The sequence below is a fragment of the Tupaia chinensis genome, unplaced genomic scaffold (assembly GCF_000334495.1).
Source record: "Tupaia chinensis unplaced genomic scaffold, TupChi_1.0 Scaffold000595_1, whole genome shotgun sequence".
NCBI classification, from domain to species: Eukaryota; Metazoa; Chordata; class Mammalia; order Scandentia; family Tupaiidae; genus Tupaia; species Tupaia belangeri.
The window spans coordinates 1,617,137-1,632,741 of NW_006160111.1; the positions used below are offsets into that span (position 1 = coordinate 1,617,137).

Genomic DNA, 15,605 nt, shown 5'->3' on the forward strand with positions numbered 1-15,605 from the left:
AGCGAGTTGTTTATTCAGTTCATTTTTCCAGCTTTTAATTGAGTTAATTATTTTCTTCTGGGTAAGCTGTTTGAGTTCTCTGTGTATTCTGATTATCAGCCCCTTATCTGAGGCACAGTTAACAAATATTGTCTCCCATTCCAGGGGTTGTTGATTCACAGTAATTACAGTGTCCTTTGCTGTGCAGAAACTTCTTAATCTGATGTAATTCCACCAGCCTACTTTAGGGATCATTTCCTGTGCTTTGGGGGTCTTAAGTAGTTTTTGCCTACCCCCATGTCTCCCAGAGTTTCTCCAGTGTTTTGCACCAGTGGTTTTATAGTTTGTGGTCTTAGGTTTAAATCTTTAATCCACTTTGAGTTGATTTTTGTTAATGGTGACAGGTAGGGGTTCAGATTCATCTTTTTACAGGTGGACCCAGTTTTTCCAGCACCATTTGCTAAAGAGGTTTTCCTTTTCCAACTGAATTGACTGGTACCCTTTGCCAAAGATCAGTTGGCTGTATGTTTGGGTCTTATTTCTGGAGTTTCTACTTTGTTTCATTGGTCCTCATGTCTGTTTTTGTGCCAATACCATGCTATTTTGATTATCACAGCTTTGTAATATATTTTTGGGTCAGGAAGTGAGATGCCCCCTACACTACTATTCTTGAATAGGTTGGCTTTGGCAATACAGAGATTTTATGATTCCAGACAAATTGTATGATTGTCTTCTCTAATCTGTGAAGAATTTCTTGTAATTTTATAGGGATTGCACTAAATACATAGATTAATTTGGAAAAGACTGTTATTTAGATTATAATAATTCTGTCAATCCAGGAACATGGGATGTCCTTCTACTTTTTTGTGTCCTTTTTGATTTCCTTTTTAAAGTTTTCATAGTTTTCCTTGTAGAGGTCTTTGACTTCCTTGGTTAGATTTTTTCTTTTCTTTTTGAGAGTTTTTTTTTTTTAATTTTGTTTTTGTTTTGTTTTGTTTTTTTTTTTTGCTATTGGGCACATGCGCTTGCCAGAAAGACAGAGAGAGACAGAGTGATAGAAAGCGAGAAATCACCCCCCAAGTGGATGGTCACACTGCAATCCCTTCTCCTCCATTCTCCTCTCGGGATCTTGGGCATGCATGCACACGTGCCGGGTGTGAGTTTAAGCCACTGAGTCCGGGACAGATGCCCAAGGCCCGGGGTTGATTTTAAGCCACTGAGTCCGGGACACAAACCGTGGTCAGCTACATGGGAGTCCAGTGACATAGCCATTATGCTAACTGCTGGTCCCCCTTGGTTAGTTTTATTCCTAGGTATCATTTACTTCTTGTGGCTATATTAAATGGAATTCCTTTATTCAGTTCTGTCTCTAGGTCTGCTTGCTTGTATATAGAAATGCTGTACATTTTTATAATTTAACTTTACATCTTGTCACTTTACTGTATGCATTTATTACTTCGAGAAGTTTTCTTGTAGGTACTATTGGATATTCTATGTATACAATCATACAATCATCTGCAAACAGAAATAATTTCAGCTCTTCTTTTCCTATTGGAATGCTTTTTATTTCTTTCTCTTTTCTGATCACATTGGCTAGGACTTCCAGTACTATGTTGAATGGGAGTGGAGAAAGTGGGCAGCTTTGTCTTGTACCAGGTTTTAGTGGAGAAACTTTCTGCTTTTTCCCATTCAGTAAATTTCTTGTTCTCTGGAAGTGACAATGTTTTGATAAAAGAGAAAGTTAACTACCTTAATACTTTTGTTTATCAGCCCTTTGTTAATTCATATTACACATCCTTTCCATTTTGGCCTGCCCTTTTTTCACCATTTCTGCAGCTGGATGAAGACTCATTCTAAGTTTAGTCATTTGTCCAAAACAAGCCCTTTATGTATTTGGATTCATTGAGAGGAACATGAGTGTCACCAACATAAGTGTACTTTGAGGTTTCTGTTTACATGAAAATATTTAAAGAAAACTATATGTAAACCATGTTTATTTTGATCTCTTGTGTTTTTAAAGTATTTTTCTAATATCAATCAAAAGAGGAATATAGATCACTGAAGGAAACTGAAACCAGGTTAGCCTGTGGTGTGGTGGTGAAGGTGGCTAGATCCCACATAGTCAGCTGCGCAGTTTGAGTCACAGACAGTGTGGACTGAAAAATCTGCCAGGCGCATATGCATATGTGCCCAAAATCCTGAAAGCAGGAAGAGATGGCGAAGGGATTATAGCGTGATCATTCCTCACTGAGAGTGCTTCTCATTTTCTCTCTCTGCCTCATTATGTCTGGTGAATGTACATGCACTGTGGCAAAATTTTTTTAAAAAAGAAAAACTTACCATGAAAAATTGAAATAATCTATTTTAAAAAAGAATATGTTTATTGCTGTGTCTCAATTAGATGGGAAAAAATGGTGTAAAGAGAATACAAAAAAAGACTGCAGTAAGTTTCTAGTTTAATTATGTCATCATAACAAAATTTTTCAAAGCAGTTACATAGAGCTATACTATATCAGCATATTCTGGCTATGTTCTTTCTAGCCTTCTTTCCCAAAGATAATCCCCAGTCACTAGGGATGTTAGCCTTGCAGTGTAGACATTTTTTGAGCTAAGAAATTGAATAGCTATGAATTATCTATATCATTAAGTAATATTGTATAGGAAAAACTAATAATGTGTGTTTTTCTGTTTAAAGGTCTATTTAGAACACTTGATCTCTACTCTTTTCTTAATCAAAGTCCACTATCATTAAAGCCACTAGCAGTCGAAGAATAGGGAAAAAAGGTAATCTCAGAAATCTCTAAACAGAATATCTGCTTGCAAGCATCCAGCAATACTTAAGAACTATTTTGCAGCAATTCTTATGACACTTTCATGATGGACTCTACAATAATTTGCCTGAAAATGACTGACAGATCTATTATTTTTCTGAGCCTGGTGGTTCTTCACTGTTCCTTTCTAAATGGAAAAACATGTAAATGGAAATTGGTAGAGGAATGGCATCCACAGCCCTCGACATATGTGGTGAACTGGACAATCAAAGGAAACATCTGCATGGATTTTTATAGAGATTGCTGGGTTTTGGCTGTAAACACTAAAATAAACACTTCCAGCAATCAACTTGTTCCCCAGATTTGCCCTTTGCAAATTCAATTAGGAGACATCCTTGTAATTTCTTCTGAACCATCCCTTCAATCTCCAGAAATAAATTTGATGAATGTATCTAAAGAAGCTTTCACTGACTGCCTGCAAAATACTTCAACTGAAAATCAGTTGCTTTTTGGCTGCAAACTAAAAGGAATGCACATTGTTAATCCTCACTGGCTAAGTGTTGGGACACATTATTTTATCACAGTAATGGCAGGTGGTCCTTCGCTTTGTCAACTGGGACTTCGATTAAATGTGACAGTGAAACAACAGTTCTGCCAGGAATCTCAAAGTTCAGAATTTTGCTCTGGGCATGGCAAATGTCTTAGTGAAGTTTGGGACAAGACATACAGCTGCCGCTGTCAGCCTCCATTTTCTGGAAAATACTGCCAGGAACTCGATGCATGTTCTTATAAGCCATGTAAAAACAATGGCAGTTGCATTATTATAAGAGGAGAATGGAATAAGCAAGGATATGAATGTATTTGTCAACCACCATTTACAGGTAAGATTGTTTTTAAAGATTCACAATTTATTAAGATAGGCAAATAAGTGATTTGAATTCATAAACTGTTACCCCCCCCCCAACAAACTACATTTAAAAAAAATGCTTATAGTTTCTTTAGGATGGACTAAATTTGAATTCTGGGTTTATTAAAATCTTATCAGGCATCCTTTAAAATAGACTTTTTGCATCATGGAAGAGGTTTCTTAGAAATGTATTTTTTAACCCCTGAAATACCTATTTTTACATCTTTCTCAACATACATTCTTAATGTCTCATATAGTTAAAAAAATAATTTCCACAAGAATATAAAAGGTTTTGGTCATAGAAAAAAAATTCAAGCTTATTATATTTAGGTAAACAATTCTGAGCGATAAAGTAGAAATGAACATGTGAGAAAGCTACTGAACAGAGAAAGTTCAGGAACTACGTGGCTGAGGGTGAGCATCAGAACTCCCTGGTAGAGTTGGAGAGGAAGGTAATTGCCAGCCAAGAGGAATGTTCTTAACGGGTACTGTTGTAGTACCTACTGGTGATTGATAGGTAACGGCGACAAGGATAAAAAGGGAATGATAAAATTAATAACTGGTCGTAATAAGTTAAATGAAAGGTAATGATGGGGAAAGTGTATGAAAAGAAGATATTTGATGGGTAATGAAACCAGAAAAAGGACAATCTAAAAACACTGTGAATTACATTACCTAAGGCTGCGGTGAGGGTTTAAGAGAATATAAACTATATCTACTTAAGAGTTTACTAGGGAAATTTGGGTCATCAGAGGAAAGTGGAAAGATAGAAAATTATAAGGAATATTTAAAGTTTGGAAACTTATGAAAGAATTTCTTTCTTTCTTTTTTTTTTTTTTTCAACAATTCCACTCCTAGGTACCTACCCAAAGGATATAGGAATGTACTCAATCAGAAAAAACTTGCACATCCATGTTTATTGTGGTATTATTCACAATTGCTAAGACATGGAACCAACTCTGCCCATGAACAGATGAATGGATTGAACAAGTGTAGCACATATACACTACAGAATTCTACTCAGACATAAAAATCAATGAAAGAATTTCTTTTACTGGGAGTTCCATAGATTTGGCATTGAGAGTTGTAAGAGAAATGAATAAGATCATGCTAAGTGGACTATGGAAAAACATTTGAATGTGGGTAATTGAATGTAGGATATGAAAACAAATCACAGATTGGAGTACACTTTGGTTATAAGAGATGGAGAGTGACCAGCAAATATGTCTGGAGCAGATCAGACTTAAGTATCTACCTATAATTTTGTTGAGCAGGCTCTAGCAGGCTTCAGTTAAGTCCTTCTTTCAAGTGCTTGGGTTGATTCCACTACAGCCAAGCTTGAGAAGCCTGTATGATATTTTTTAATGGAAGACCTCAATAAGTCATGGTAGGATTTAAAACTCACCTAGGCCTATTCATGCTGGGGGAAAACACACACACAACACACACACACACCCCAAAACAAAACAAAACACAACAAAAAACAAAACAAAACAAAACCAACCAACCAACCAACGAAACAAACAAACAAAAGCCGTGAGTGCCCGTCTGAAAGGGAGATGGGCTACAGGCATAAAACAGACACTCTGTAAGGCTGATTCACATAAGAAACTTCCAGGGTTTCTTTCAAAAGATCTTCCTGAGTTGAAGATGGTCGTGAATTATGGTGGCAGGGCCTGTTGAGGGTGATGTTTCTCTGCCTTTCTTTCTTTGTCTGTCCATCTCTCTCTGTCTCTGATTTCCCTAGCTCATGGAGGAAATATATAAATAAACTTAAAATTAAGGAAAAAACAAGCCAACATGATGTCTCTCCTTTAATTTCAGATGGTTAAGGCAGGAGGATCACAGCACAGTGAGACCACGTCTTTTTTTAAAAAATTAGATTTTTTGGCAAACTGATTAATGTAATTAAATATCTATATGCAATGTAGATATTTTAGTCTTATTGAAAATTTTATTTTCTTTCACTTTCATAGGCAGAAATTGTTCAGAAATAATTGTCAATGTCAGTTAAATCTCTATGGGAATTGCAGCAATATTACTGCACATAGTTTAATTTATGAAAATGAAAAACAATTTTCAAGTAAAAAAGCATGCATATATATAAATATACATATTTACATAAATCATTTTAATTTTGTTTTATTTATTTTAAAATGAATTTGAAATGCTTCATTTATTATTAAAATACAATTTTAGTGTTTATATGCTCTGGCCTTTTTATTCATAAATTTAATTAATAAATTTGTTTGATATAATTTAATGATTATACTGCTAAATATTCCAAAATAAAAGAGGAGTTTGAGCACCAGTCCTCATGTGTTCTTACTATAGTAAAATGCATATATATGTATTTTTAAGGTTTTTGCCATAAGGTGCATGTGCCCAAGAGAGAGAAAAGGAGAGAAGGAGAGAGAGAGAGAAAGAGTAGGAAGGAAAGTGAGAAATCATGCCTCAGAGAAAGATGTCCACACTGCAATCCCTTATCCTCTATTCTCATCCTGGTATCTTGGCACATGCACGCACACACACACACACACAAGCACACACACACACACACACACACACACACACACAAATGGGTCCGGGGTCACTGGGTCCAGGCCCCAGGAGTCAAGCACCTTAAACACCATGCCTCCCTTCTCCATTCTCCTCCTGGGATCTAGGGCATGTACACACACATTGGAGTGACTTTCAAGCCACTGGGTCTGGGACATAGGAGCCTAGTACTTTAGTGACCATGCCTCCTGCTGACCTCCAAATATATTCTAAAGTACTAAAATATTTCTACAAAATGTACATTTTACACATACTTTGCAAAATTTTATCTAACTTAATTAAGTAACATGTCATTATAGAGAAAACTTCTTGGGACTAGCAGATAGCGTAATGGTGTCACCTAGAGAGACAGAGAGAAGAAAAAAGAGAAATCTTCCCAGGAGATGGCCACTTTGAGCTTCCTTCTCCTCCATTCTCCTCTGAGATTTTTGGCACATACACACATACACTGAGCATGGTTTTCAAGCCATCAGGTTCAGGACTTGATCGTCATGCCATCTGCTGGCCCCTTCTGTCATACCTTTAACAGAAATTTGAAAGTTACATTTTAATTTAATAAATTGGCATGAAAATCAAAGAATTACTGGAATTAACTATCATATTGAAAGCTCTGATTTTCTTTATACTAAGATAACTATTTTTTTTTCTTTCTTTCTTTTTTTTTTTAACCATGGGGCATATGTACTCTCCAGAGAGAAACAGAGAAGGAAAATGAGAAATCATTCCCCAAGGGAATGGCCTTGCCACAATCATTTCTCCTCCTGGGATTTTGAGGACGTGTGCACATGTGCCCAGCATGATTTTCAAGTCCCCAGTTCAGGGATTCATACTGTGATTGGCCATGTGGGAGTCCAATGCCTTAACTACCACACCACCTGCTGGTCCCTCAAGCTAACATTTTTACACTTTTATTTTGAAAAGTACTAAGTATATATTCTTATTGAGTACACTGGAATTCTATCATACATACATACATTGTCATGCCGGCATCTTTTCTTTGTGTGTGAAGTTATCTGCCTATTGAGCCTATGCATTTACAGTTGTCACTTTACTTCCCTTTTCTATGTATAGAGGAACTGGGGAGAGAAAATGAAGAAAATTATTTAGGGACTGCCATTCCATCTCACTGAACAGACATGTGTTGCAGAGTAATCTGCACCTAACTCTTCAGCAACAGGCAGTCTCCTAAAGTCATCACCAACACTTAATAAAGAGGCCGAGCGTTCATTAACTAACGTGGGTCTTCTGTAGTCAGTGATGACACATCATCCTAGGGTAGACTGTTAATAGTGACAGAGTAGAGACAAAATACAAGTCATCATTAACTTTCTAGGGAAGCATAAGTTGAAACTTATTTTTCAATTAAAAATATAAATTGTTTTTTGAACTTAGTACACTTTTTAATATTATTAGAGAATAAAAAGCACACATCAGCATACAATTAAATATATTAATAGGTGTATATTTAATCAGGTGTTTAAATCTTTTCCATAAAGGGTCAGGTTTTTTTTATGTTATTTATTTATTTTATTTGACCAGAGAGAGGGACAGAGTGAGAGCGAGAGCGAGAGCGAGAGCGAGAGCGAGAGAGAGAGAGAGAGAGAGAGGGAAAGCAAGAAAGCAAGCCCCCAGGTCCGGGACTCGACACATGGTCGGTCATGTGGGAATCCAGCGCCCTTAACCACCACGCCACCTTCTGGCCCCAAGGGTCAGATAATTAATATTCTAGATTTTCTGAGCTCTGTGATCTTCATTGCAATACCCTAATTCTGCTCTTTTAGCATGAGAACAACCATAAACAATACATAATGCAATGGATTTTGCTAAATTTCAATAAATCTTTGTTTCTATCCATGTATGTCTTACAAATTTTTAAATATTTTATTATTGGTTTCTTTAAGAACCTTTGGGTACTAATATATGTGTCATACTTTCTCCACAAAGAGCTATGAATATTAATATATGTTATCTAATGCTGAAAACTGAATTTGTAAATTGAGATTATGTTCAATGAGTCGTTAAGAGTTCAGAATTTTTTTTCCCAATGCCTTATCAATCAATGATTATCACAACATTAGCTTTTATGTCAAGGTTTTATTGCTCTTGAATTTCATTTTGAACTGAGAATTTTGGAACTTGTATCTCTTGAGATATTATAGCTATCATGCCAGAAGCCGTTTCAAAACCTATTATCAAATGCAAGTCATTATCAAGACTGCAAAAAATGAGGTGTAGAGGAGTCAGCAGTTGGCATGGTGATTAAGGCAGCTGAATTCCCACATGGCTGACTGCAGTTCAAGTCCTCGACCAGTGGGTTAAAAATTATTCCAGGTACATGTGCATGTGTGCCTAAAATCCCAAGAAGAGAATGGAGGAGAAGGGACTGTGGCATGGTCATCCTCCTTGGAGTGTACTTTCTCACTCTCTCTCTCTGTTTCTCTCCAGCAAGTGCACACATACTTTGGAAAATTAAAAAATAATAATTAGAATAAAATCTAAAACTGTACGAGTACGTATTCGTCATTTTAATTGCAAATCTCCAAATGTTACGTAAGACGTGCATCCTTTAGAAAGTGATTTATTCTACTTTTATAACTTCTTATGACTTATTTCAAGAAATTTAAGAAATGTATTTTCTGAACAATTCAAGAAAATGTTAACATTCTCATGCTATGTATCACACAGTTTCTGGCAGTTATTTTCAAATATGAATTTGATGTAGGAAAAAGTAATTGTCAGAAAATAAACTTGCAGTTTTAGTTTTGAACTAACCTAAAGCTACAAAAGACAACTTTAGTTTTAAGAATTGAGAAGGATTATTTGTAAGCTATAATGGAATTCTGAACCCAAGATCAGTGATTTAAAGGATGTCCTGGCATGGTATTGGAGAAATGACCAGTTTTCAGGGTATGGTGACCTTACATTTTTATTTTATTTTATTTTATTTTTAAAGAGATATTTTTCTACAATGTGTGTGCACTTGCTGGAGAGATAGAGATATAGAAAGCAAGAAATCACACACACACACACACACACACACACACCGGGGGAGGGATGTCCAAGCTGTAATCCTTTCTCCATTCTCCTCTCGGGATTTTGTGCACACACGCACACACACAAACACACCTTGTGTGAGTTTTAAGCCACCAGGTCTGGGACTTGAACTGCAATTGACTACATGGGAGTCCAGCGACATAACCATTATGCAGACTTCAGGTTTTTAGACAGATGAAAAGAGGTCTGTTCTGACTAGCGGAAATTATATGTGACATTTAGTTAGCTTAAATCAGAGGTAGATATAATATTTTCCAATGTAAAGTAGGTTTCTTCATTTGCATAATCCCTACCAGTAGGTAGAATTTATGGAGAATAGAAATTTGTACGTGGAATGGAAAGCTGGCAGGATCTAAATCAGATACAGCTTTCTCCATTTTTAATAATTAAACTTTAATCCTATTTTGAGACTCTACTCTAATAGAGGTTTAAAAATTAATCTCGGGCATTTCAACCGTAGTTCTAACCTCCTGCCATGTAGAGAATTGAACTAGTCTTGGATTTCGTAAGTGATTTTTTAAAAAGAGTATTGTGAGTTATGAGCTGGTAAGCAGACTACATGTATAATCATCTCTAAGGCTAAGCATTTATGCAATTTGGAATTACGACATGGCAAAAGTTTACAAATTTAATCTAACGCATTTAATGATGTGTGTAGTTTTTTTAGGCACCCAGCAGGATGGTATTCATGTCATTTACTTTGTACTTTTATTACTTTTATATTGTCAAAATTCATCTTGCAGTATTATTATTCCTGATTGTCTGGTCATTATGATCATTTTGAACATTTATAGTAACCTGTAATTCCAAGCAGAGCATAACCCACAGTAACACAACATTAAAACAACAAGGCTCTAATTACCAACATAAATTGTTTCCTTTGCTGCTCAACTCCAACCTGATAAGCACCTGAAGCTTTCTGTTAGCTTTCTGCTTAGTCCCTTCCATTGTGATGAATCTTCCATGGATTAATTGACAAAATAATGCATCCACTGTTCTCCAGCCCACTGTAAATTATCTCAGGATAGTTTAAGCATCTACCAAGAATGCATTCTCAAGGAGTCTTATTCACTTAATAAATAGTATTTACCAATAATTATCGATTTCAGTATGATAACTAATTGTTTTTATTGCTTGTATTGGTAAATACTAGTATAAATAGATTATAAAGTAAAAAGATATTATGTTTGGTAAAGCATATAATTTAGCAAAAGTTACTAAATTCGAATGCATATTTACCTATTAGAACATCCTTTCATTATTATTCAATAAATGGAGTAACTATTTTAACTGCTTTTTTTTTTTGAGAGAGAGAGAGAAATTTTTGCTATAGAGTGTGCTTGCCAGAGATACAGAAAGAGAGAAATCACCCCCAGGGAGATGGCCACACCACAACCTCTTCTCCTCCATTCTCCTCTCAGGATCTTGGGCATGCACGCACATGCACATAGCATGAGTTTTAAGCCCGGGCCCAGGACTTGAACTATGGTCTCCAATGTGGGAATCCAGTGACATAACCATTATGCCATCTGCTGGTCCCCTTAACTGCTCTTTTTTATTTACCTTTCTTGTTATCAAGAAATAAGTTACGCCGGGCGCGTGTGCGTGCATGCCCAAGATCCCGAGAGGAGAATGGAGGAGAAGGGATTGCGGTGTGACCGTCCTCCCGGGAGGTGATTTCTTACTTTCTGTCTCTATGTATCTATCTCTGTCTGTCTGGCAAGCACACGCACCCTATAGCGTAAACTTCTCAAAAAAAAAAGAAAAAAGAAAGAAAAACAAGAAAGGAGTCCATGAGAATCTGAACTCTATTTTATTTTGGGGGGGAACTGGCAGAAATATAATTAAAACTTGGATTGTTTTACTCCAGTGAATTTTTTTTTCTTTTTTTGTTAGAGGCTTTTGCCTTAGGCCATGTGTGCTTGTCATAGAGAGAGAGAGCCAGAGACAATGAGAGGGAAAGTGAGAAATCACCCCCTAGGGATTATGGCCATTTGGCAATCCTGTCTTCTCCATTCTCCTTCCAGTATTTTGTACATGACTGGAATGAGTTTCAAGCCACTGAATCCAGGACTTGAAACATGGTCTGTCATGTGGGAGTCCAGGAATGTAACCACTACGCCATCTGCTGGTTCCAATATTGATGCTATATTGTTTTTTAGGTCTATTCAGGAAAAATAATAAAAATAATAATAATAAAAACTTAAGAACTTAATAAGGCAGTGTGTATTTGTGAAGGCCCATCCTACAGAGCTTATAAACAGTATGGTATGCTCACTTTACCATTTTATTTTTTAAATCATGGTAGAACTCATGTGGGCACATATGAAAGTATGTATGAGAAACAGAAAGAGAAACAGAGAGAGAGAGAGAATTATTCTTCACACAGGGAGTGGTCACCCGGTAATCCCCTTCCAATCCTTCAAACCATCACTTTTCAGGCACTGAAACATGGGCCTGGCATGTTTTAAGTCGGCCAGGCCGGGGATCTGAACTGCTGTTGCTGTGTGAGATTTGGCTTGAGCAATTATTTTTAGCAAATTAGACAATGTATTTTGCCAAATGCCTTTACTATACATACTGGAATCATCGTACTACATCTCTTTAGTCAGTTCATTCATGCACTACAATTTTCAAATGTAAACCAATCTTGGGATAAATTTTAGTTAGACAACATCAATTATAATCTTTATGTACTCAAAGTTTTGTTAGTATTTTGTCAAGAATTTTTATTATCTACAGGACCAGTAGATGGCACAATGGTTACGTTGCTGGACTTTCACATAGTTGACTATGGTTCTGGTCCCAGATCTGGAGGTTTAAACCTCATGCCAAGCACATGTGTATGTGTATCCAAAATCCTGACATAGAATGGAGGAGAAGGGATTGTGGCATGGCCATTTACCTGTAGGGATGATTTCTTGCTTTCTGTTTCTCTGTCTCTCTGGCAAACGCATGTGCCTTATAGCAAAAATGCTTTGAAAAAAAAATTAATTTACATTCATGTGGGATATTGACTTATAGCTTTTTAGTAAGTTTTTAAAGTTGATTTATTTTGTTTTTCTTTGGGGGGGAGAGGTTTTTGCTATAGGATGTTTGTGCTCTCCATAAAGACAGAGACAGAGAGATAGCGATAAATTACCTCCCAGGAGGATGGCCACACTGCGATCTCTTCTCCTCCATTCTCCTCTCAGAATCTTAGGCATGCACACACACGGGCCAGTTTCCTGGGTACCATCTCTACAACTGTCTGATTATCTGACCTTTAAAATATTATTTAAGTTCCAAGTTCTAATTTTTTGATCTCTAAAATTGTGATTTATTCATATTACTCTCATAAGTTTTTATTTATTTAGAAAAACTTAATTTGCTTTAGGAGACATGTGCTGAACAGAGAGAAAACAAAGAGAGGGAAATTGAGAAATCATCCTCCAGGGTGGATGGCCATGCTGCAACCCCTTCTCCTCTCCTCTCCTCCGAATTTTTGGCAGGTACACACGTCTTGTGTGTTTCTCAAGGCAACGGGTCTAGGACTTGCATTTCACAGTCGCCCATGTGAGATCCAGCCACTTTAACCCGCATGCCACCTGCTGGCCCAATCTCATGGATTTTTCTAAGGATTTAATGAACCAATTTGTATGAAGTACTTCCTAAAGTGACTCTTAGTAAGCATTTGAATAATTATCACTATTGCAACATTTGTTATTGTTTCAATATAATCATAACAGTGTTTCAATATAAGCAAATGCAGTATCCTTTTCCTCCCCTGGTATTCAAGTATACATGCATACTAGACTATCTGCTTTTAGAAACATTTATTAATATTTCTTAATATTTCTCTAAACTAATCATGCTCTAATCAAGTAGTTCTAGTGATGATGTTATGAAAAAAAGTCATATACACTTACATTTTCATTGCTATCATTTGTATTTTATATATTCTCTAGGAAGAAGACTCTCTTTTGGTTACTTTTCCTAAATCTACTGCCTTTACTCCTCTTATTGATTTACAAAGCTCTTGACAGCAAGACCTGTGATCTATTCAAATTTACAGCCTTATCTTGCAGCACATACAAGGCATTAAATAAATGTTTGATAATGAAAAGAGTAAGAGATAGTGGAGATACATTTAATCTTACAGGAATTTCCAAACATTATGATTCTGTTCTGACAGAACTATTTGAGAATAGGTATGAAGCACTTTTTTAAAAAATCCAGTCATAAGGCTATATTAGAATATTTTTCCCTCTTATTGTTAGGTGGAAAGAATAGAATCACAGCTGTCTATGCTCCGTAAGGGCACTAGAAGAAATATTAAAAGAAATATATCACCTCTTAAAAGTGAAGCATACTCTGCTACAAATGACCATATGGAAAATATGAATACCTGCTTATTTCTGACTAAGAATATGTTCAATCTTCATACTTACTATGAAAATACATGATTGCTTTCTTTGTATTTAATGTAGAAAAAAAAGTGTAATAACTGCTTTTAGCCTTGTTATATCAAATGCACCAGGGCCTCCGTTTGTAAAATGTGGAATTGGCTATCATTGGTGACAGATGTTCTGTAGATTACAGTGATGCAGCTTATATAATTGTGATAATTTCCCACTTCTGATTTGTCAATTTCAGTGATTTAAAAATTACTTGACAACTGCCTGAAAATCACTGTTTTTTCTATATAAAGTAATTTTTGGCTAGTCTTTTAATGAGTTCTTGAATTCTTTTGAAGTTTGCATATTTTCATTCTTTGTTCAACTAAACAGGTGTGACAATTTATAGAATTCCAACAGAGAAACAGTTCCCTAATTACTACACCTTGGGACTTTGAAATGTGTTTTATGGGAAAATGCCATATACTTATTTTTTAGATATAGGAACATTTTTGAACATATGGATTCAACTTTCATTTAGTACAAAAAGTTGAAAATGAAAATCTAGAAAGACTTACAAGGCATTTTAGCTTTATTCAATAGGTAACTTTTTATTCTTTTTTTTGATACTCAATGGCATTACAATTTCATATATTGGTTATAAAGTAACAATATAAGACTTACTAGTGGATGACTATGGAAGATTTACTGCTGAGTGAAGCAAGTCAGGCTATGAAAGAGAGGCATTGCATGTCTCCACTTAATAAATACCAACTGTCTATATTCTATGGTGGAAACTGAAAGATTAAAAGATATAGAAACAGGGAAATTAATTATAGATAGTGAAGACAGTGTGAAAAGAGGGAGGGAGAAGTGGGAGAGTGAGAGGACAGGAATTAAAATGAAAATCGAGAGGCAAGACATTTATGGGACACAGAAATAGGTGATTAACTGAAGATGAGAATGTGTATGGCATCTTCAACTAGAATGATGTGAAGTATATTCATATTGGGTAAATTCACCTTACAAGCTGTAGTTATGTATAGTGATTGAATATATAAAATAAATTGAAATAAAATAAAGACTTACTGAACAATCATAACTTTTTTTGATTTCTTTGATATGTTAACTTGATTGGAGTGATAAAAAAATTCAAAGTTGAACAACCTGCTTACTCTTGGCAAGGCTAACCTTAATAACCCATTCAACTTCATATTGTATAGATTCAGAAGTATTAATAGCTTTAAAAGTGATCTGGGATATATGAGCATTTTCTTACTCAAAATTAGTATGTACTTGGACCAGCAATTGGCATAATGACTATGTTGCTGAACTCCCAAGTAGTCGACCATGGTTCAAGTCCTAAGCCTGGTGGCTTAAACTGAATGCTGGGCATATGCGCATGTGTGCCCAAGATCCCAAGCAGAGAATGGAGAAGGGATTGCAGTGTGGCCATCCCCCCAGGGGCTGATTTCTCGCTTTCTGTCTCTCTATTTTTCTGGTGAGCACACACGCCCTATAGCAAAAATTTCTCCAAAAAGTAAAACAATTAATATGTGCCAATGATTAACACATTTTGAGTTCAAATTATGCTACAACTCAGTGGAATTTTTCAAGCTTAAAAGTAGCTTCAGGAGCCAGCAGGTGGAGTGGTGAGTAAGGCACCAGAGTCTTACATGACCCACTGTGGTTGGAGTCCTAGACCTGGAGACTTGAAAATCAAGTTGGGTATATGTACATGCATGCCCAAGATCCCAAGAAGAGAATGGAGGAGAAGGTATTATGGTGTGGCCTTCCCACCCCAGTACTTTTTCTGTGTCTACCTCTGTATCTCTCTAGTAAGGAACATATGACCTATGGCAAAATTAAAAAAAAAAAAAAATGGGACCAGCAGTTAGCATAATGGCTATGTCGCTGGACTCCCATGTAGTCGACTGCGGTTCGCGTCCCAGACCTGGT

At 36.1% G+C, this 15,605-nt stretch overlaps 1 protein-coding gene across 1 annotated transcript in view; it reads left to right on the forward strand.

Annotated features, from left to right (window-relative positions):
- Positions 1-15,605, forward strand: part of EYS (EGF-like photoreceptor maintenance factor) — a gene marked incomplete at its 3' end in the record, with an annotated part of 294,002 nt that overhangs the window by 119,037 nt on the left and 159,360 nt on the right. Inside the window, 3 exon segments of the mRNA XM_014591537.2 lie at positions 2,675-3,631; positions 5,634-5,654; positions 5,657-5,740. Coding sequence (XP_014447023.2) covers positions 2,854-3,631; positions 5,634-5,654; positions 5,657-5,740 — 883 coding nt within the window.